General features: G+C 39.1%; 1 protein-coding gene across 2 annotated transcripts in view; it reads left to right on the forward strand.

The window, feature by feature from the left end:
- Positions 1–20,069, forward strand: part of F8 (coagulation factor VIII) — a 132,725-nt gene extending 112,656 nt beyond the window's left edge. For both annotated transcript variants that reach the window (XM_057759896.1, XM_057759897.1), the window contains exons 23-26: positions 3,587–3,731; positions 4,180–4,328; positions 4,888–5,064; positions 19,420–20,069. In XM_057759896.1, the coding sequence (XP_057615879.1) occupies positions 3,587–3,731; positions 4,180–4,328; positions 4,888–5,064; positions 19,420–19,575 (627 nt within the window). In that variant the 3' untranslated portion in view covers positions 19,576–20,069. The remainder of the gene's footprint in view (positions 1–3,586; positions 3,732–4,179; positions 4,329–4,887; positions 5,065–19,419) is intronic.
- The last annotated feature ends 3,343 nt before the right edge of the window (positions 20,070–23,412 follow it).

Raw genomic sequence — 23,412 nt, forward strand, 5'->3', positions numbered from 1 at the left:
TGGCTGTTTGTTTTCTCCAAATATAAGGGGTTTTATTGGTTTGTTTTTTTACTTAGTTATGCAGTCAGGATACTAACTCTCTGCCTTACTAATAACATTCCATCAGGAAGAAGAGAGCAGACAAGAAGTAGGGACAAGCAATAAACTTCAAGGCCCAACCCCCAGTAACTTACTTCCTGCATCAAGATTCTACTTCCCAAAGTTCCTGAAATATTCCAAAACTGTGCCACCTGTATGGGACCAACTGTTCCAAACATAGATGCTTCTGAAGGACATTCACATCCAAACAACAAGAGCTCAGTACTTTATAAATACAAAATATTTATCTAGTTCATACTTCTAAAGGTTCAGTGTCATGGCATTAGTTTCTATGCAGCTCTGTTGAGATCCAGATGGCAAATTAGCACCACAATAGTAGAAGCATCTATGAGAGGGAAAGATTATATGGCAATATAAGAGATTAGAGATTCATTCAAGATGAGGTTTTCTCTTTTATGACAACTTAATCTTTTATGAGAAAAGTAATTCCACAAGAACTACCTCAATTCCTTTTGAAGACAATGCCCCCCAATGTCCTACTACTACGTTCTTTCTCTTCTCTATATCATCCCCTCTTCCCTCTCATCTCACTGTGTATCTCTGGCTGTTCTGGATTCCCTAAGTGGAAGTAGACCAGGACAGCTTCAAACTCAGAGATCTGTTAACCTCTGCCTCCAGAGTGCTTGAATTAAAGATATGTAACATCATGCCAGACTTAGGTTCTATCCCTTAAAGGGCCTACTATTAAGGGAGAATTGGACACTCACTTCAATCCTTTGTGGTATGGCCTAAGGTTAGGGACATCTTTCCTAGACTACTTTCTCAGATAAAAAAGAGACCAGAAGAAATGTTAAGGAAACTTTTAATGAAGTCAGAGTGTAGGGAAAGGATATTATATCTTGCAAGAAAGAATAAGGCAAGCCCTGTAGGAACATAGCAAAGAACCAAGTTGTATCAAGTCTTTGTTTATTAAGGGTTTTATTGAAATAGGCCTGAAATTGCATTCTGCTGAGGATAACTTGATTGATGGGTGTGAAAACTGTATTCTATCTCCTCAGGCTACCAAGGAATAAATTAACTTCATTCTATTGCTTCTGGTGTAATGTTGCAGTCAGTTAAAGGATGTTCTATGTGGTTCAAAACTCAGCATGGATGTTTGAGATAGGAGACAGTTAACCAAACTTAATTGCTACAAGTTTGCCTTTCAGCTACTACTAGTTTGGGGCCAGAAAGAAATGGATAGTTATATTACTTGTCATTAGTCCACCCTTTAGTTCTGTGGCTAACTTAGACCTCCAAATTACTCTTCTACTTCATTTCTTAAACAAGCAGTAAAAAATAATTTGAGAGCCGGGCGGCAGTGGCACACACCTTTAATCCCAGCACTCGGGAGGCAGAGGCAGGCAGATCTCTGTGAGTTCGAGGCCAGCCTGGTCTACAAGAGCTAGTTCCAGGACAGGAACCAAAAGCTACGGAGAAACCCTGTCTCGAAAAATCAAAAAAAAAAATTTGAGGATTGCTTAGTAATACATTGACCTTTGAAAGTTTTAAGATGCTCCTCTCCCAGTTCTCTAATTCCTTGCCTACCCATCATGAAGATGCTGTGTTAGAAACTTAGATGGATATTTTTCTATCTTTCCACAAGGTCAGAATTTATTGAATAAATAAATTCAGAAGTTATATTGGTTTTATTGACTATGGTTTGGCAAGTAGTTCCAATTTACCTTGATAATTGGTTATTGGAAAATGGGTTCTTTTATTTCTATCTTAACTACTAATATTAATTATTGGCTATTAACCTTAATAGTAATATTAATTATCAAGGGAAAATATTTGATACTTCACACAATAATAAACAAACAGGAAGATTACATAATGACTGAAAAGGGTTAAAGAGATTGCAGAATTCAGAGATACCATTTTGAAGTTATAGAAAGAGGCCTGTTCATTCTCCAAGGAAGTCTGTAGGGGACCAGATAAGAAGTCCTATGAAGCATGGCACAGAGCTGTTTTCAGTTACAGAAATGTCAGATGCAATTATGGGTGATAAGACATTTCCACTGTGACTTTTACTTTGGCTAAATGTCACAGGCAGAAGAAACTGGAAACTGCACTACTGTTTGAACTCAGAAACAGAGGCAGAATCTTTTGATGTAGCAAATTTCCTGGACTTTTGTTGTGGGAGCTGCGGGCTGCATTCCTGCCGCCCTGCTGCCAGCCGCCTGGCTAGCTTATGCCCCGAAATAACAACACACAAACTGTATTCATTTAAACACTGCCTGGCTCATTTCTATTAATGTGTGTAGCACCTTGAGGTGCGCTTACCAGGAAGATTCTAGCCTACGTCCATCCTGGGTTGGAGCTTCATAGCATCTGCCCTGGGGAGCAGAGCTATGGTGTCCCTCTGAGGCGTCTTACCTTACTTCCTCTTCCTCCCAGCATTCTGTTCTGTTTACTCCACCCACCTATGTTCTAACCTACCAGGGACAAGCAGTTTCTTTATTAATTAACCAATGACCTTCCTCCATCAGACAAGGCTCATGACAAGTGATCTCTGACTGGTTAGTGTGCCTACCATACTTTGGTCTTGAGGTGCTCCTTCTTTTACAGTCCCAAGTGATGGGTTCTACGAGGTAGAATTGATAAATTCATGTGGCTTGTGTTTCTGGTATGACTTAATACATTTGAAGATATTATTTACTAGTGTAAATAATCATTTTATGCCTCCTGATATTCTGTCAATTAGCGGTTGTCACTTGTGTAAACAAAATATATAGTCATTATCTCTTGGTTCTTACACTCAAAATGGAATAGTTCAGGTCAAGGCTGTTGCTTTCTTTATCAAATTGAATAATTTAAGACAAAGCAGGCCAGCTTATTATCCTCTCTACCATACTCAGGATCAGTACTACAACACACAAAACTTTAAGAAAAAGCTCACCCAAACCATAGCTACTTGTTACTAGGGAAACTGATGAAAATGGCCCTTCCAAGGTACTTGGGTGGATAAGGCTAGTGTTAGGACTACACATGAGTGAAATTGGATCTGAGTCCAAAAAAGGAATTCTGCTTCTCAGTGTATAGCCAGGATTACGGGCAGCAGGCTGATATCAAAAATCTATACTTGGTGCTTTTGTAGTGTTTCTCAGCCTCCTATGTGCATACCAAGATGTCCATAAATGTCTGTCAAATTGTTGCTCCTGTGAAATGAGAGCTATGTATCCATTATTTCACCAGCTTATTGGTATAACTATTCAAACACTGCCTTTCTGATTGCTCTCAGGTGATAGATACTATGCTGGAGTTACAAAGTTCTAATGGCTTCATCAACTTTTATGAGGTACCCAAGGTAGAAAACCACAGACCAAACCGAATTACCTTGTTTCAGTCTTCTTGGTGCTTTAAAAAAATTCTTCATGTATATCATCTATCTAGTCAGCATATGAAAAAATGTCAGAGGCAAAATTAGAAGGAAAATGTAAATAGAACAACATTCTTTACGCTTTATATTTACTTTCCAAATATTTCTGATAATTTATTCTAATAGGTCTTCTTTGGCAATGTGGATTCATCTGGGATTAAGCACAATAGTTTTAATCCTCCAATTATTGCCCGGTATATCCGTTTGCACCCTACTCATTCTAGCATCCGCAGTACTCTTCGAATGGAGTTGATGGGCTGTGATTTAAGCAGTAAGTGCCAAGTCATCCCATATTATTTTCTTTTTTTTCCTCAATCATGAGTAGAATATCTGTTTTAGTTATCCTGAGACTGTGAGGAGGGATTTTTATCACAGAATAGAGGGCTGTCAGTGATAAAAACAAAACAAACAAAACAATCCAGCATAGTCCTAAAATAAACAACAACAAAACCCAGAGTTTGTTACTGTAGTTATACTAACCATAGGGTTCTCCAAAAACAGTCATCTCTTATACTTTTATCAATAAGGAAATTGAAATCAAGCAGAGCTAATCAGAACCGACCAGAAAATCTGGGCATTTTAGCAATAATAAGAATTGTGTAAAAGTTGATGCCTGAAAATTATCATGATAACAGTATATATAGAGGATTCAATGCAGCCCAGTGAAGCCTATGCTGCAGCCTACCCATGTGACAACATTGCAATTTTATTTCTTTAAGGTTGTAGCATACCGCTGGGAATGGAGAATAAAGTAATATCAGATACACAAATTACTGCCTCATCCTACTTCACCAATATGTTTGCCAGTTGGTCTCCTTCACAAGCTCGACTTCATCTCCAGGGAAGAACTAATGCCTGGAGACCTCAGGTAAGAACAACCTATTTACCACTTAACTAATAAAAATAGATAATAGAGCCTTGGAAAATAGGAGAAGCCCTCATTTTTCATAGGTATTTCTGTTCACGGTTCCTAAAAAGAATGTTTAGGGAAGTCAATGATGCCCCACAGGCATATATATATCACATGATTTTACACAGCATTCACTGAAGACAGAAATGATCATTAATGAACTATCTGGAAGAAAAGAATTTCTGTATGTAGTACTAGTATGTAGTACTGTGAAAACAGCCTGGTGGATAAAATTCAATCCAGAGTTTGGGTATTACATTGCCAGACTTTTTAATCTAGTAGATATGGTCCCTTAATTCATTCAGCACTTACTAGAAACCTATTAAGTGGATGACCCAAGAAGATTTAAAAAGAAAAGAATTATGAAAAATTTGGCCCTCATGATTATTAGTCAAATAGAGGAGGCAAACAAACCATTATATAGGGAGATAAGTAATGTAGTATGGTTAAAAAGAAAGTTGTGGATTTATGGAAGCAAATAGTGACAAAGGATATTATTCCAATATTTCTTCCTCAGGTAAATGATCCAAAAGAATGGTTGCAAGTGGACTTACAAAAGACAATGAAAGTCACTGGAATAATAACCCAGGGAGTGAAATCTCTCTTTACTAGCATGTTTGTGAAAAAGTTCCTTATCTCCAGCAGTCAAGATGGCCATCAATGGACTCACATTTTACACAATGGCAAAGTAAAGGTATGTTCTCATTAAAAAGGCAGAGTGGGTATAGTGACTCAAACCTATAATCTTGTCATTCAGTTCAAGGCCAACTTGGGTTACAGAGTGAGACCCTGCCTTTAAAAAATTACAGATGTAACACCTGTCTTAGATCTTGACATTTAGGGATAGAACCACATTGCTTTGTGACCATCCTCTCAGGACAAAATTTACTAAATACCTACATTAACAGAACATAGTGAGTCCAAGCAAAGGTGCAATCTTCCAAGGAAAAAACAAAGTACAGTCAAAAGTTGCTGCTCACGGGAATGGAAGTCATATAGAATTGGTTTTGTTTTTGTATTTTGAAAAATGCTTAATGATGCTCTTATGCTTACTAGCAAGGCTAGACTCCAAAACCTTATTAACTTTAACTCTAGTGGTCCATATACTCTTCAAGCTTGATGTAGATTTTCTAGATAATTCAACAAAGTATACTAAGTACAAGCATAACACAAGGTCTTAGTATGCCATGAGCATGTTTACATTATCTGTGGTAGTTTGTAATATTTTTAAAAATATTAGACTTTTAAAAAAATTTATTTATTATATGTTCAGTGTTATGTCTGTATGTATGCCTACAGGCCAGAAAGGGCACCAGATCTCATTACAGATGGTTGTGAGCCACCATGTGGTTGCTGGAATTGAACTTAGAACCTTTGGAAGAGCAGCCAATGCTCTTAACTGCTGTGCTATCTCTCCAGCCCAGTTTGTAATAATTTTTAAACCAAAAATTAACCATGGTGTGGTATGTCAGTTTTCTATTACTGTAAAAACCACTTGAGATAACCAACTTATGATGGTGTATTGATGGTTTATTTAGAACATATGACAACAGCATAAATATCAGAATGGAGGGAAATAGAATAAGGAATTCTTGGGGAATTCAGGTTCTAAGGTATTCTACCAGGCCAAGGAAGGAGAGAATTTATTTTGTAGTTGGAGATGTGAGGAACTATAAGTAATGTCTGCCATTAAGAGTGAGCTTTGTAGCTGTTGGGGAATAAGAGAAATCCTAGATGTTTAACTGGAACAGAAGAAAGTTTAGCTTTATAGTGGGAGACTCTGTATCCTATCCTTTGTTTCCCTAGAAATTTAAGATGTTGAACAGTATGTTGCTATGACAGTGAGAGAAAGGGGCTACATAATAGGAGGTCATCTACATAATTGGATTAAGTAGTTGGGAGACAGGTCAAGACAAAGGAGGTCAGAGCCCAGAGTCTGACTGAAGAAATGGGAGAGAGCTCAGAACCTCTGGGCAAGGACTGTCCAAATAAGCTGAGACAATTTCTCATGTCATGGTCTTCCCAGGTAAAAACAAACAGATCATGTGAATCTGGGTATAAAGGAATGGTAAAGAAAGCATCCTTAAGGTCTAGAACAGAAAAGTAATAAGTAGAGAATGATATTAATTGGGGAGATGATGATGGGAAGCCACTGAAATAAAGGAGGTACTCCATACTTTTAAAGTGTCAAAGGGGGAGTCTGGAAGAGGATAGGGTGAAGTATTAGTATTAGCTAGTACACAAGGAGACTCTTCAAAGGCTAGAAGGAGAGGGGCAATTCCAGAAGGAGTTGGATGAAAAGAAAAGGGAAGGAGTAATTGAGACATATCTCTGCCCAATATTGGGGTTGGGGAACTATTTATAATGAGAAAAGACTGAGTAATCAGGTTGTCTAAGAGGGAACAGAGGAGAGAACCTCTGTCCCTGGCCTGTTGGGGATGTCAACATCCATCACAGAGATCTGAGAAGGGTAAGTTTTCTCAGAATTAGCCAGAAGTATAGATCAAGTAATTCTCAAGAATCTATTAAAAAATAATAGACGATCCAGAGTCGGTGATCTCCACTGGAACAGGTACAGGGAAGTAACCACTGAGTGAGTGAGCCAGAGCCAGAGACTGCTGAGAGTCCAGACGTGAATCTGGGACATTCAAGGGAGTAGACCTAAGCCAAGACCCCTGTGGGTCTGGGCATGAGTCTAGAACCTCCCAGGAACTAGGCCTGAGCCAAGACCTCTGCCAGTCTGTGTATGAGTCTGGGACCTCCTAGGGAGTAGGCAGGAACCAGAGATCTCTGCACGGCCAGGCATGAGTCTGAGACCTCAGAGGGAGTAGGCCTGAGCCAGGTCCTCTGCAATTCTGGGTGCACCCGAGCCTGGGAACTCCAAGGCAGTAGACGTGAGCCAGCAGCAATAACAATAGAGTGTATTGTTTAGGGGGTCTCCAGAACACCCTTGATCAACAAGATGGGTGTATTAGTCAATATTCTCCATAGGAACAGGAGAGAGAGAGAGAGAGAGAGAGAGAGAGAGAGAGAGAGAGAGAGAGAGAGAGAGAGAGAGAGAGAGAGAGTTGTGTAAAGTGGATTTATTATTAGAGTAACTTATAGACTTTGGCTAGTCCAACAATGGCTATTTCCAGACAGAATGTCCAAGAATCCTGTAGTTGTTCAGTCTCTGTGGCTGGGTGTCTTAGCTGGTCTCCAGTCTCCATTAGAATCCTTAAGAAGTTGGCTCTAAACTTGATGATGGTTTACACCTTTAATCCCAGCATGCAGGAGGTAGAGGCAGATGGATCTTTATGAATTTGAGGCCAAATCGGGTCAACAGAGAGAGCTCCAGGACAGACAGAGAAACCATGTCTCAAAAAAAAAAATAAAAAATAAAATACTTTAAATTAATAATAGCAAAGCATTACATATCAAAATGGAAGACAGAGAAAGATGGTGGCTGACTAAGCTGCTTCAGTAACCATCTCCACTGACACACACCAAGTTGAATAGTTAATCATATATAAATTACTTTCACATGAGTTAAGGAAAGCAAATGAGAGACTATAGTGCCTGCTTTTGCTATTAAAAAATAAGCCAAAGACTTTGCTGACTCTCTATGGGAGGCTTTTCCCTCTCTGAGGAGTGGATGGGTGTGAGGTGGGGAGAAGGTCTGGGGAGTAGGAATAAGGGAAGAAGGGGGAACTGGTCTTGATATCTAAAATAAAAAAGATTGTTTTAAAATAAAAATAATAAAAATAAATAAGTCAAGATATACTAAAGAAAGCAGGAAGGAAGGCGTTGCCTCTGACTTGCCTCCCTTAACTTTAAGCAGCACAGCTTAGAGAGAGTTGAGGATGAGAGAAGATTTAAGATCAGGCCTTAGACTTGCAATCTAATTCCTGGCCTGACAGAGACAGCTGATGCTGAGTAATACATTAAACCTTCTATTGTCAGGCCAAAACCCAAGTTCTGAGATGCTAGAACTGAGTTAAGACAGCATGAGAGAGACCAATTCCACCATTCTTTGAAACCCCTTTTCCAATCCCTGGTGACAGATAGGGAAGAAGATTCCACCTGCTGAGGAGTAGAGCATGAAAGCTAGCACAGCTTTTGACTTTGCCTTGGAGCTTATTTTCAGGCCCACTGTGATGAAACCCAATGCTGAAGACCCTGTATGAAGGCCAAAATTTCCATATGGAGTTTATGGACTGGCTCCAGTACCTATAGTATACTTGTACACTAGTAGGATTGACTTGAACTTCAGCCTGAAAGTGATGGAAGCAGGTGATATGGGCTGAGGCTGCCTTTGACACTGTACAGGTTATCAACACTGTTAAAATCTGAGGAGCCACCCATATTATCATCAATTTTGTGTCCAAAGGACCACGTTTACCCATAGTACCCCAATGTTGAACAGCATTATAAAGCAAGACCTCATTCACTGTGGGTAGGACAGAGTAGTAAGAATGGTACTTTGCCTTAGAATTGGCTGGTGAAAACTAAGACTGGGCCAGTCCCAAAGACACCACCACCACTACCACCCATCCCCAGGAATTCATATTTGATGGAGCTTCTGGAATAATTCCTGTGCCAAGAGTCATATAGTCTCCATCTATGCAATGTCTATTTCAGCTGTGGCAGGTTTCAGTGGGCCTTAGGCCATAAGGACACATCAGTAACAACCATCCTGTAATAGTACAAGCCTTAACCCCTCTTCTCTTTTATGCTTTCCTTGGCAAGTTGTAGGCTCAGAATAAGACATAACTTGGCAGTGCTGCAGGAGTACCTTCCACTTCTTCAGCCAATAGCCGCTGAAGGAGCGAAGGTCCTCCCGCAGCACCTTTCCCTTTTGTTTAAATAAGAGCATTCTAAACCTACTACAAAATTATATACAATAAAAACAAATATCCTATCCTAAGTAGCCCAAGTCTTGTATAATAAATAACTTGGACAAGTCATGAGAGAAAAGTTGCTATATTTACCTAGTCTTCAACCCCGTAAAAGATCCGAAAAGGGAAATAATGTTGCCTGAGTAATTAGGAAGTGCAATCAAACAACTTCCAAAACATACAACAAATCACAGAGACAACTGGCTGCCTGGGCAATCACCCAAACTCATGTTTTCAGTGTTGAAGCAACCAACTTTGACTAAGGCCTAGAATAACTGACAGATTTTTTTTTATTATTTTTTATTGAAAAAAAAATTTCTGCCTCCTCCCAGACTCCCATTTCCCTCCCCCTCCCCCCACTCCTTTCCCTCTCCCTCTCCAGTCCGAAGAGCAGTCAGGGTTCCCTGCACTGTGGAAAGTCCAAGTTCCTCCCCCCTCCATCTAGGTCTAGGAAGGTGAGCATCCAAACTGGCTAGACTCCCACAAAGCCAGAACATGCAGTAGGATCAAAACCCAGTGCCATTGTCCTTGGCTTCTCATCAGCCCTCATTGTCCGCCATGTTCAGAGAGTCCGGTTTTATCCCATGCTTTTTCAGACCCAGTCCAACTGGCCTTGGTGAGCTCCCAATAGATCAGTCCCTCTGTCTCAGTGGGTGGGTGCACCCCTCGCGGTCCTGACTTCCTTGCTCATGTTCTCCCTCCTTCTGGTCCTCATTGGGACCTTGGGAGCTCATTCCGGTGCTCCAATGTGGGTCTCCTGACAGATTATTTTTAACAGACAAGAGACTTTTCAAAACCGTCTTACCCTGAATTGGCAAGATTTGACAGTTCTGCTTATCCATGGCAGCATTTGTAGCCTCAGCCATGGTAATGGAACTGGAACTGTGTCACTCAAAAACATGCTGCTTAGATTTTATAAAGTGAACTATGGAAACAAAAACCACTAAATCACTAGGTACACACCTCTTCTATTCCTAGCAGTTAAAGAAGCTGCACCTCATTTCATGAACAGTAGAGGGTACTCCTGAATTGAGAAATCTAGTAAACCACCCCAAATGTTCACCTTTACCTACAAAAATTATCCTTTATTCTTAGAACAAGAAAATGTAATAAATTTAACAGAAAATATTACAGAGGAATATTGAATTCATGTGTTTTTCTTAATCTTTTTTATTTCTTCTTTCCTTTAAAACCTCATTGACTGTTTGTATGACCATACAACTAATTTTGGCCAAGAGTAAGTTAGTAGATATTATAGACGCTTTAAATGTAACTGTGTTTCACTCATTTTCTCAGACCTCTGCTTCAGGCTCAAGACTTTGAGCCTTTAGAACTTTGAAAGAATATGTTCATTTTTAGCCACCGAGTTTGGGTTAATTTATTTTCACAGCACTAGAGTGAATATAATGAGTATAAGAAATGCTAGACCTGAACTTCAAGTACCAATACAAACTCAAAGAATTTAAAAGAACTAATAGCGCTGGACTAATAGCACTGAGAGAGCCTAGCAATAATGAAACCATAAAAGCAGTGAGCACATCATGTCCAGATGTTGGTTGGTCTCTACCATTTTCCAGTAAAGGAGTTTGGGCTTATTTGAGAAATGACAATTTCTGAGACAAGTAAACTGCCTGGCAATCTTGAAACATCTCCATGTGCCAGACTATAAGGCTAATGGGGTTCTAAAAAGAACATAGTTCACTTGAAGAGCTTTTTGTTAGCCAACTTTGAGAAAATTTGAACATCGAAAAGATAATGGCAGGGTACATTGACTCATGTCTGTAGAACTAAGGAGCTGAGGTAAGACGAATGCCTTATATCTGGGGCCATCCTGAAATACATAGTTTATTTTGGGCCAGTCAAAAAGAATAATGATGGTAATAGATTATAACACATATAATAAAGAAAGAATACATGAATTCATAATCACAGTAAAAAAATAAATTAATAAAAGGGGAAATTGAGCTTCTACTTCCACACAGAATAATATTGGCTAATAAATATAAAAGATTCAACAAAATTAATTATAAATTTAATTGGAAACCATCCTGTACCATTTAGTATTTGTAAAGAAATTGAATGAATAATAAAAACCACTGGGTGAAGGTTTGTTGAGAAATAAAACATTGACATGGTATTTAAGTTTACCCCACAGATTGTTAAAAAAGTGGAATTTGAAAACTTTTGTAATAGAAGCTTTGAGTGTCTCAGTCTTAACCAAGTGATCAAATTTAGGACCATTAATAATGGGACAGACTGGCATATCAAGTGTCCTTTGATGCAGTGCAGAAAGGACACATATTCTACTTATCTAATGAGAAGTCATTTAAAATTAGGATTTCTGACCATGCTTTACCATACATATTCTGGACTTTTAAAGATGTCAGTGTCACAATGGATGAAAAAGAGCAAAGACTATGAATCTAATTTTGGAGTTGCTTTTTAATTTTGCATATGTATGTAGGTGGGAAGTGTATGTATGTGTACAGAAACCAAAAACTTATATTAAGTATCTTCCTTTATTGTTCTCCAATTTATTATGAGGCAGGGTCTCTTGCTTACCCTGGAGATAACTAATTCTGGCTAGTCTAACTAGTCAGCTTGCTCTAGAGATATCCTGTCTTTGCCTCCTGAGAGTTGGGGTAATAGATGGGTTAAATATCCATTTCACATTTACTTGAGTGCAAGGGATATGAACGCCAGGCCTCACATTTGTGCAGCAAAAGCTTTATCCACTGAACCATCTTCTCAGCTCCCTATTTTAGATTTAAGAAAATTTAAAAGTGATTCAAGAAATGCAATATATGATCTTTTATTATATTCTAAATAGTAAATACTATGTAGGATACTATTATAATAACTGAAAACTTCAATTATCAGATAATATTGCATTAATGCTACATTTGTTGGTCATAATAATTGTAGTCTGTGGTATATAGAAAAATGATCCCTTTCTCAGGTTTTCAGTGCTGAAATGTTTAGTATATATGGTGTTTATAATTTCCTTCCAAATTGTGCAAGAAAAAGTGTGTGTGTGTGTAGTGTGTGTGTGTGTGTGTGTGTGTACAGAAAGAGGGGGTAGGGAAAAAGGGTGGCAAGGAGAAAGTTGCAAAGACTGATTAATAGTTAAGATTGCATATTGCATACTGCTCTTGCAGAGGATCTGAGTTCATTCCCAGAACTAAATCTAGCAGTTCACAACCACCTATAACTCTAGTTCCAGGGAATAAAATGCCTCTGACCTCTATGGACACCTGCACTTATGTGCACATACACAGAGAGAGAGAGACAGAGAGAGAGACAGTCAAACAGACACACATACATCATACATACACATAATTAAATACAATTTTAAAAAATAAACAGGAGAGAGAATATAAATATCCATATTCTAATAACTGGTATCTCTAGATGAAGGACTTAAGCATATTCAATGTATCATTCCTTTAATTCCTCTAGACTTGTAATTTTTATAAATAAAAGTTTAAAAGGATATAATGAGTTGTGTCTAATGAAAGATGATCAAGCTTCCAAATATATCATAAAATTGCACCACCCAAAATCCCAAATCTGGAACCTTAATGTTCCTCAGAAGTTTGATCAAGCACATAGACTTTAATACAACAAATATTTGCAGTATATTTGCCATGCTATATTGTTGTATGATACTGTTCCTAGGGAGATATAAATAAATGTCTACTCATCCCAGATAGAGAGAATCAGTGACAGATTAAAGTAAAGATACCACCAAAGTCCAGCTTGATGAACCATGAATTTTATTGGGATTAATCTCAGGAATCTGGGTGAGAGCTTTCAAGAGCAGAAATGACCCAAAGACAGCTGTATTCTCAAAGCTCATCACAACATGGGTGACAGCTCATGAATGCAAGACACCTGGAGCACACTGCACAGCTTGTAAATAGTTCAACAGTTTAGAAAGTAGTCTTTCTGAATAGTTCAGTTGGTCTGAATATCTTCCAGATAGCTTGACTGTAGTGATATCTTGTTTGTATTCTAACAAATTAAGCTTGGTTAAAGATCAGAGGGCAGAGCTAGCCACTAGTTAATATTAGTTGTTTTGGAGGTCTGTACAGATAAACACGAAGTGATATGGTGGGGCAGAGAGAGGAATATATGGTGAGAGGAGACAGGAGCTTTCCCCTTTTTTGGCTGAGAAATTAACAATGTAAGGGTTTGTTGTGGCATGCTCCTTTCTCTCTCTGATCATTCAGCATTTATCCCAATATCTGGCTCCGGGATTTTATTAAGACCAATTAGAACTCATGCAACCTAAAAGAGGAAAAACAGTATTTATTAACTGACTGATGAGGCAAAAATACCATTTATACCACCACATTCTTGCTAGAAGCCTCAAGTTTCTCCCTGCTCTCAGTCACTCATATATGACTCCTCTTTCTTATGGCCCTTTCTGCTTTTTGCATCTGTCACAATGCTTATCACAATATGTAAGTGACTTACTTCAATTGGGTTTTAGCATTTTAACTAAAAGGGGGCTGAACTACTGTCTCCTTCCACCTTATATTCTTCTCTCTGCCTACCCATATCACTTCCTGTCTGTCTGTACAGACCTCCAGACCTCTATGGTTGGTTGATGGGTAGCTAGCTGTGCTCTCTGATCTTCAGGAAAACTTTGTTAGAGAACACATGATATCACCTCATTTCTACTTTTTGTCTAGAACAATAAAAGAGGTTATAATATAAGAAAAAATTATAAACAATAAGTACAATAACTATATACAATATATAAATAATAAATATATCAACAATGTCTAGCCCCATTATCAATTGACAAATTCAGAGAAAATACTGAGACAATGCAGCCTCACACACTCCTATAGCTAGTTAGTCATAGAGGCCAGACAGTTGTGGTGCACACCCTTAATCCCAACACTAAGAGAAGAATATAAGGCAGGAGGAGAGAGGTCTCAGTCTCAGTCTGAGGATTTGTGGAGTCAGGATCATCCATTTCGGTCTGAGGTAGAGTTAAGAGCTAGTGGCTGAGCTGCTTTGCTTTTCTGATCTTCAGGTTGAGCCCCAATATCTGTCTCTGAGGTTTATTTGTACTATACCTGGCACCCAATGTTTGGGGTAGGAGTTCATGAGAAAGCTGTTTGCCTATGGCTTTACAATCACCAGCTTAGGCCAGAGATACATGTGGCTGGAGTCACCACCCTACCACCTATGTTGTTCTTTCTACTTTCTTGGTGGGCTCTCTCTGAACCCCCTTCTCAGGCTGCTGCCAAACTAGATAGATACATTGAAATTGAGTCAAGTTTGATTGTTCTATGCAGCAAAAGTAAGCCTCACATCTTCATCATCATCAGTTGTAGATTCAGTGAGAAAATTGGGAATTCTTAAAGGGAGGAATTAGATAAAAGAGAAATTTTTCTCACATTAAAAATAAGAAACATGGGCTGAAGAGGTGGTTCAGAAGTTAAGAGCACTGATCTTCCAGAGTTCAATTCCCAGCAACCACATGGTGGCTCACAGCCATCTGTAATGAGATCTGGTGCCTTCTCCTGACCTGCAGCATGCATGCAGACATAACACTGTATATATAAATAATAAATAAATCTTCAAAAGATGGGAAACACTATTACATTGGAGGGATTTGTGTCTCTGTATGATAATATCCCAGACAGTTTGAGAATGTAATAAATATATAAGACGATACCTATTTTAGATGGGATTTATGTAATGCCAATTGTAAACATTATCAGCTTTATCATTTTTATCACCAAAAAGTTTGTTAATCTGGGTGCTGATACAAGTTTTAGAAAAACTTAAAACAGATCATAGAGATATTCAACTCCAGACACAGGAATTTAATGGAGAATCATTTTTAGCATTACATTATATGGTTAGAGAGGAACAGCCTAAGATTTTCAAACAAACAACCTTAATATATCCAATAACCTTACAAGAATTGCCAAATGGTAGAAACTCTGTAAAACCTGAGTAGACTCCTGTGCCAATGTTAGATTTAAGGAGATTCAAGGAAGCAATGGTCTCTTATGGCTTGAATAAACCTTTTGTGTAGAAATTGTTAACCTCATGGTCAGTTTGTAATAGAATTATCCCTAAAGACTGGATATAATTGGTTAAAGCTGTTTTAGAGCTTTAAATTACAATTAAAATTATTCCACAATTACAATGGAGTAACTGGTTCAGAGAAGAGGGTAAGACTATTGAACAATGGAGTAAGCTAGAGGTATGGGAGTCTCTCAAGATCAACTTCTCGGATAAAAAGATTATGATACTATGCAAATGCAATCCCTAAAGGATGGTCACATCCTGGCTTTATGGCATGCAGCAGCTTTGAATGCTTGGGACAGAATTTAAAAAGTGCTTTATAGAAAAGTCTGTTGAATATTGTGGGCCTTAAGCTTAAGATGAATGCCCAACCTTGCAAAGGAAGTTTGGGTGACTGTTCAGGCAGCCATATATTTCTGTCATTTCTCACATTTTTTGGAAGTTGCTTTCTTGCACTTTCTGCTTACTCAGTTAATAATATTTCCCTCTCCGGTCTCTGAAGTAGCTGAAAACTAGATAGTTATAGTTTTCCTTGTTTACCAGACTCATAAAAGAAACTCACTAAAGAGGTGTAAGTGTAAAAAGTGGAGAGACATTAAAACATAATTTGATAATGCAAATTAATAGAGAAAGTGAATTAGGTACAATCTTTTAGACTCATTAATATATGGTGTGGAAGGTCCTTCTGTCTATGTGTTCCTTTTATTGGCTAATGAATAAAGAAACTGGCTTGGCCTATAGCAAGGTAGATATTAGGCAGGGAAAACTAAGCTGAATGCTGGGAGAAAGGAGGTGGAGTCAGCAAGAAGCCATGGAGCCACCACCAGAGATAGACATGCTGGGACCTTGCCAGTAGGCCACAAACCTCATGAAAAAATATAAAATAATGGAGATGGGTTAGTTTAAGATATAAGAGCTAGCTAGCAATATGCTTAAGTAGCTGGCCAAGCAGTGATTTAATTAATACAGTTTCTATTTGGTTATTTTGGGGCTGAGGAGCCAGGAACCAACAAGCAGCCTCCTTACAACAAATTGGTGCTCCAATGTGGTCAACTATATCTACGTAAGACCTGAGAGGGCTTGGAAAGGAATCTAGATACTAAAAAGCAAAGTTTAGCTGCATTTTTTCCCAAATGGGCTTTGCTTGCTGACAGCATGCTGTGGCTCCTTTAAGAGAGGTCTTACTGATTCTGTGATAGTAGAAAAAAAGCCATGTCATTTTGAAATGGCAGCTTCCTGGGCCATGCTTCCAATATGAACTCTGATGAGGTCCGGCTATGGAGCATTTAAATGGATTTTGTGAGCGGAGTGCTGCAACTTGCTTAATGGAAATTAGATCCTCTGTGTGCCTAAAAATGGGGCAATATGCATGACTCTCAGAAGCAGAAAACATGTCTCCACCATGCTGGACTGCATGGAGCAAGCAGGCAGGACTATGGAGTTGGTCTTAGCAATGCCCACTTAGCATTAAATAAAAAAAAAGTTCTCCTGGTCCAAAGATAATTACAAATATGCAATAAAGACAAATTCAGACATAAAAGACCCCAAAATGGGTCACAGTGTGTTATAAAAATGTACATAGTCTTGGGAGAGAGAAGATAAATAGTATAGAGAGTTATAAAATGAAGTAAATGGTTTAGAAAAAAATAAAACTAAGTATTTAAAGAGGCAGAGTACAGACAGTCATAGATTAAAGGAGTAAAGATAATAAAGTAAATATTTAAAAGTAATAGAGTAAAAAAATAATAAGCCACATAAAGATGGAAAATACAGTGTCTGGATTATGAACTCAAGAAATCAGACAGTAAAATTCTAAATAACCCAATTAAAAATGGGGTACTGAACTAAATAGAGAATTCTCAACAGAAGAATTTCAAATGACCAAAAGATAAAAGGAAATGTTCAACTTCCTTAGCTATCAGGGAAATGCAAATCCATACAACTCTGAGATACCTGTCAGAATGGCTAAGATCAAAACCACTAATGATAGTTTATGCTGGAGAGGATGTGGAGTAAGGGGAACACTCCTCCATTGCTGGTGGCAATGCAAACGTGAACAACCACTTTGGAAATCAGTATGGCAGCTTCATACTACAAAAACATTTGTTCAACTATGTTCATAGCAGCATTATTTGTAATAGCCAGAACATGGAAACAACCTAGATGCCCCTCAACTGAAGAATGGATAAAGAAAGCATGGCACATCTACTTAGCGCTAAAAAAAAAAATCACATCTTGAATTTTGCATGCAAATAGATGGAATTAGAAAACACTAACCTGAGTAAGGTAACCCAGACCCAAGAAGATGAATATGATATGTACTCACTCATAAGTAGATACTACCTATAAACAAAGGACATTGGGTGTATAGTTCATGACCCTAGAGAAACTAAGTAATAAGGTGAACTCAAAGAAAAACATATATGGACCCACCCGGGGGTTGGAGAGAGACAGGGTCACCTGACAGGGTTGGGAACATGGGAGCAGGGGGTAGAGGGAGGGGGAGAGGTAAGAAGGAGAGGGTTGAGGAGAACTTGAGGAAATGGGATGGTTGAAATGGAAGGGGGACAGATATGAGAGCAAGAATAGGGATATCTTGATTGGGGGAGCCATTATGACGTTGGCAAGAAACATGGCTCTAGAGAAATTCACAGGAATCCACAAGGATGGCCCCAATTAAGACCCTAGGCAATAGAGGAGAGGGTGCCCCAACTGGCATTGCCCTGTATTCAGATTGATGATTATCTTAAATATCACCATAGAACCTTCGTCCAGCAACAAATGGAAACAGAGTCAGAGTCCCACATCAGAGCACTGGACTGAGCTCTCAAGGGCCAGTTGAAGAGTAAAAGTAATGAGAATATGAGCAAATATGTCAAGACCATGAGGGGTTCATCCACTTAAGCAGTTTACCTGGGCTAATGGGAGCTCACCAACTCTAGCAGGACTGGGAAGGAACAAGCATAGGACCAAGCTAGTCCCTCTGAATGTGGTTGACAGCTGTCTGGCTGGGGCAGACTGAGGGGCCACACTGGCAGTGGCACTGGGATTTGTCTCTGCTGCATGTACTGGCTTTTTGGGATCCTATTCTTTTTGGATGTATACCTTACTCAGCCTAGTTGTAGTAGGGAGGGCCTTGGACCTTCCACAGGGTAAGGTGCCTTGCCCTTTCTTTGGATTGGAGGAGGTAGGGTAGGAGGGTGTGTGGAGGAGATGGGAGGAGGGGAGGGAGTGGGAATTTGGATTGGTATTATTTTTTTTAAATCTAATAAAATAAAAGAAAAAACGAGACACAGTATAGACAGTCATAGATTAAAGGAGTAAAGATAATCAAATAAATATTAAAAAGTAATAGAGTAAAAAATAAGCCGCATAAAGATGGAAAATATGTAGAGAGTCTGGATTGTGAATATTATTGTGTTTTCTTTGAATTTTTTGACTGTGAACTTACTTTGGGTGACTCTCCAGGCAGCAAGATGTCTCTGTCAATTCTAGAGTACTAGAAGTAGTTTACAATGCACTTTCATTTCCTCAAATATGACTGGCTTACAAGTGGACTTAACCCCCAAATTCTCAATGTGACAAGACACCTAAGACTTTCTCCCAACTTTCTATCTAACATGTGTGAAAACAGCATATATGACTAATAACAGTACTTACCATTTGTTGAATGTTTATACTCATCTTAAATAACAAATTCAGTATCTGTGGCATCAACTAGTTGAGTCTTGACTCTAACTTTCAGATTACCTGACAACATACAAATTCAGGCAAAGTATTTTGTTTCATTGAGATTTTTTGGACATGGGTGAAACTATTTCAGATATAAGGCATAGCTAGACTAGTTCTACATAGCAGATGAGTGGGTGGATCTCAATTCTACAAGTCAAAACAACTTTTTGGCCCATGGATTCATCTAATTGCCCAGAGTTCAATCTTAAAATGCTAAAAGCCAATTGAAGTAAGTCACTCATATGTTGTGATAAGCATTGTGACAGATGCAAAAAGGGGAAAGAACAAGAAGAAACTGAACTTGAGGCTTCTAGCAAAAATGTGGTGGTATAAATGGTATTTGTGTCTTGTCAGTCAGTTGATAAATACTGTCTATCCTCTTTTAGGTTTTTCGGGGGAATCAGGATGCATCCACACCTATGGTAAATTCTCTAGACCCACCATTACTCACTCGATATCTTCGAATTCACCCCCAGGTCTGGGAGCACCAAATTGCTCTGAGGCTTGAGATTCTGGGATGTGAAGCACAACAGCTGTACTGAGGTGGCTTCTGCATCCTCTGCTTGCTACCCTTTGTCTCCTTCTTCAGTTCCAGGATTGACTTAGTCAGTGTGTTGTTGCTGTGAAGACTAACCATGACCATGGCAACTCTTATCAAAGAAAACGTTTAATTGAGGCTTGCTTATAATTTCAGAGGTTTACTCCATTATCATCATGGTGGGGTACATAGTACCTTGTAGGCAGACATAGTGCTGGAGAAGTAGTGAAGAGTTGATGTGGGATTCCCTTCTGTATGCTGTGAATATGTTTTGATACCATTGGTTAATTTTTTAAAAAAAAAAACAATCTGCTTCAGCCTATAGCAGGGCAGAATATAGCTAGATTGTAAGAGATATAGAGTGAGAGTAGGTGGAGTCAGGGAGATGCCATATAGCCGCTGAAGGAGAAAGACACCCAAAAACCTTACTGATAAACCACGAGCCTCATAGTAGAATGCAAAATAATAGAAGTGGGCTAATTTAAGATGTAATAAGAAGCTTGCACTAATAAACTGAGCAGTGTTTTAATTAATATAGTTTCTGTGTGATTATTTTGGGCCTGGGTGGCCAGAAACAAACAAACAGCCTCTGCCTACAGAGAGTTCTACATCTGGATCCACAGACTGCAGGAAGAGAGAGAGATTGGGCCTGGAATGGACTTTTTAAACGTAAAGTTCACCCCCAGTGACACACTTTCTCCAACATGGCACAACTACTTCAACAAAACCACACCATCTAATCCTTCTTTGTAGTTCCATTCCCTGATGACTAAGAATTCACAAATATGAGTCTACGAGGGCCATTCTTTTTCAATCACAAGGATATTCCCTCACCAATTCAATGCCAGCATCCCTTCTCAGGTTTCCACATTTATACTGACACACACTGTTCATGCCACCATTATTTTATGTAAAACCATACAAAGGTATATGACTCTACTCTGAAACTTACCAAATTATTAATACTACATTTTATTAAAACATGTCTCAACATTCATAACGTGATGGAGGAAGGTCATTTGGTTAAATAATAAAGAAACTGCCTGGCCCTCATAGGTTAGAACATAGGTGGGTGGAGTAAACAGGACAGAATGCTGGGAGGAAGAGGAAGTGAGCTCAGATGCAGGGCAGCTCCTCTGAGAGACAGATGCCATTTCCTCTCCTCTCTGGGGCAGACGCCATGCCAGTGCGCTCCAGAGCAGACGCGATGCAGCTCCAACCCAGGATGGACGTAGGCTAGAATCTTCCTGGCAAGCGCACCTCAAGGTGCTACACACATGAATAGAAATGGGCCAGGCAGTGTTTAAAAGAATACAGCTTGTGTGTTGTTATTTCGGGGCATAAGCTAGGTAGGCGACCAGGAGCTGGGGCAGCAGGAACACAGCCCGCAGCTCCTCACAACAATAACGGAAGCTGTGAAGCATCACACTAAATTTTATGCTTTCAGTATCAAATATACTTTATGCACTACCAAAACTAAAAAATCTATGACAGAATCAGAACAAGAAAAACCATTAGCTTATACCCTCTTAAATAGCTCATGACTATTACCTGCATTCAGCCATTCCTAACCCCCATATATTTAGCCTTCTTTGTTCTCTTTCCTTCATATTATACTATACCAGAATGTACATTTGTTTACATATATACATATACTATTGGCTAGATTCTGCATAAAAGAGAGAATATGCAGTTTTTCTCTTTCTGAGATTGTGTGACCGCGCTTAATTCTAAGTCTATTCATGCTCCTGCTAATTTTGTCTTCATTTTAACCTTAATTTAAAACCTAAAACACGGAAGTCCCTGCGACCCAGCTTCCTGGATGTGTGACCAATAGGCGACAAGAATAACGGGCCCAGGCAGCAGAGGCACCGGCGCACAGGTGGGCCCAGGTGGCGGAGGCACTGGCAGGCAGGTGGGCCCAGGCAGCGGAGGCACCGGCAGGCAGGCAAGCCTAGGCAGCAGAGGCACCAGCGTGCAAGCCAAGCAGCCCAGACACCAGCGAGCGGACTTGGCGGATGCGGGATAGTACAAGCATGAAACAGTGAAGCCCACACTGAGAGCAGATCGCCCCACTACAATTAAATCAAACCCATTAGATGGCATCGATAAGAGGAGATGGGCAGGTGCCAAGGCAAGAATTCACCCAACAATCTGAAAAACAACATGAAAACACCAGAACCCAATGATCTTCCAACACAAGGATTGAACACCCTAACACAGAAGAAGAGGAAAAAACTGACTTTATGAAAGCAATAGAGTCCCTTAAACAACATGTAAAAAACGCCCTCATAGAAATGGATGAGAAGTATAACAAAAAGTTTGAAGAAATGAGTAAATATGTAAATGATACCCTGGGAAACCAAGAAAAAATGATCAAACAGGTAATGGAAACAGTCCAAGAATTGAAAACTGAAATGGAAGCAAGGAAGAAAACACAAACTGAGGACCAGCTGGATATGGAAAATCTAGGTCAACAAGCAGAGACTACAGAAACAAGCATAATCAATAGAATACAAGAGACAGAAGAAAGAATCTCAGATTCTGAAGACACCATAGAGAAAATAAACGGACTGATCAAAGAAAACAGCAAAACCAACAAATTTTCATCACAAAACATTCAGGAAATATGAGACACAATAAAAAGACCAAACCTTAGAATAATAGGGATAGAAGAAGGAGAAGAGGCACAGCTCAAAGGTCCAGAAAATATTTTTAACAAAATGATGGAAGAAAACTTTCCCAACATAAAGAAAGATATTCCTTTGAATATTCAAGAAGTATACAGAACACCAAACAGACTGGATCAAAAAAAAAAGTCCCCTCGCCATATAATAATCAAAACACAAAATATACAGATTAAAGAAAGAATATTAAGAGCTGCAAAGGAAAAAGGCTAAGTAACTTATAAAGGTAAACTGATCAGACTTACACCTGACTTCTCTACGGAAACCATGAAAGCCAGAAGGTCCTGGATAGAGGTACTACAGAAACTAAGAGACCATGGATGCAAACCCAAACTACTATACCCAGCCAAGCTATCGTTCACTATCTGTTGTAATAAGAGCAGCGGGGCTGCGTCCCCGGCACCCGGCTGCCCACATGGCTTTACCAGAAATAATTACACGGAAACTGTATTCTTTTAATCACTGCCTGGCCCATTAGTTCCAGCCTCTTATTGGCTAGCTCTTACATATTGATCTAACCCATTTCTAATATTCTGTGTAGTACCACGAGCTGGCTTACCAGGAAAGATCTTAACCTGCGTCAGTCTGGAGTGGGAGAATCATGGCGACTCCTGACTCGGCTTCTTTCTCCCAGCATTCTGTTCTGTTTACTCCACCCACCTAAGGGCTGGCCTATAAATGGGCCAAGGCAGTTTCTTTATTAAATGAAAATAACTCGCCAGGCGGTGGTGGCGCACGCCTTTAATCCCAGCACTTGGGAGGCAGAGGCAGGTGAATCTCTGTGAGTTCGAGACCAGCCTGGTCTACAAGAACTAGTTCCAGGACAGGCTCCAAAGCCACAGAGAAACCCTGTCTCGAAAAACCAAAAAAAAAAAAAAATGAAAATAACTCCTCCATCATTTCCCCTTTTTTTGTTTAAATAAAAAAGGAAGGCTTTCACTTTAACATCGTAAGATTACATATAGCAAAACAGTTATCAAGCAAGAATTACAGTTACAATATTTATATCTATTTTATCCTTTATCATAACTAAGGAAAACTATAACTATAACTAACCATTCTTCAACTCCATCAAAGACTCCAGAAGGATATAATATTACCTAAGCAAACAAGAGATCCAAAACTCTAGAAATGACAGAGAAATCTCACTGCCT

Source organism: Chionomys nivalis, chromosome X (genome assembly GCF_950005125.1).
Source record: "Chionomys nivalis chromosome X, mChiNiv1.1, whole genome shotgun sequence".
NCBI classification, from domain to species: domain Eukaryota; kingdom Metazoa; phylum Chordata; class Mammalia; order Rodentia; family Cricetidae; genus Chionomys; species Chionomys nivalis.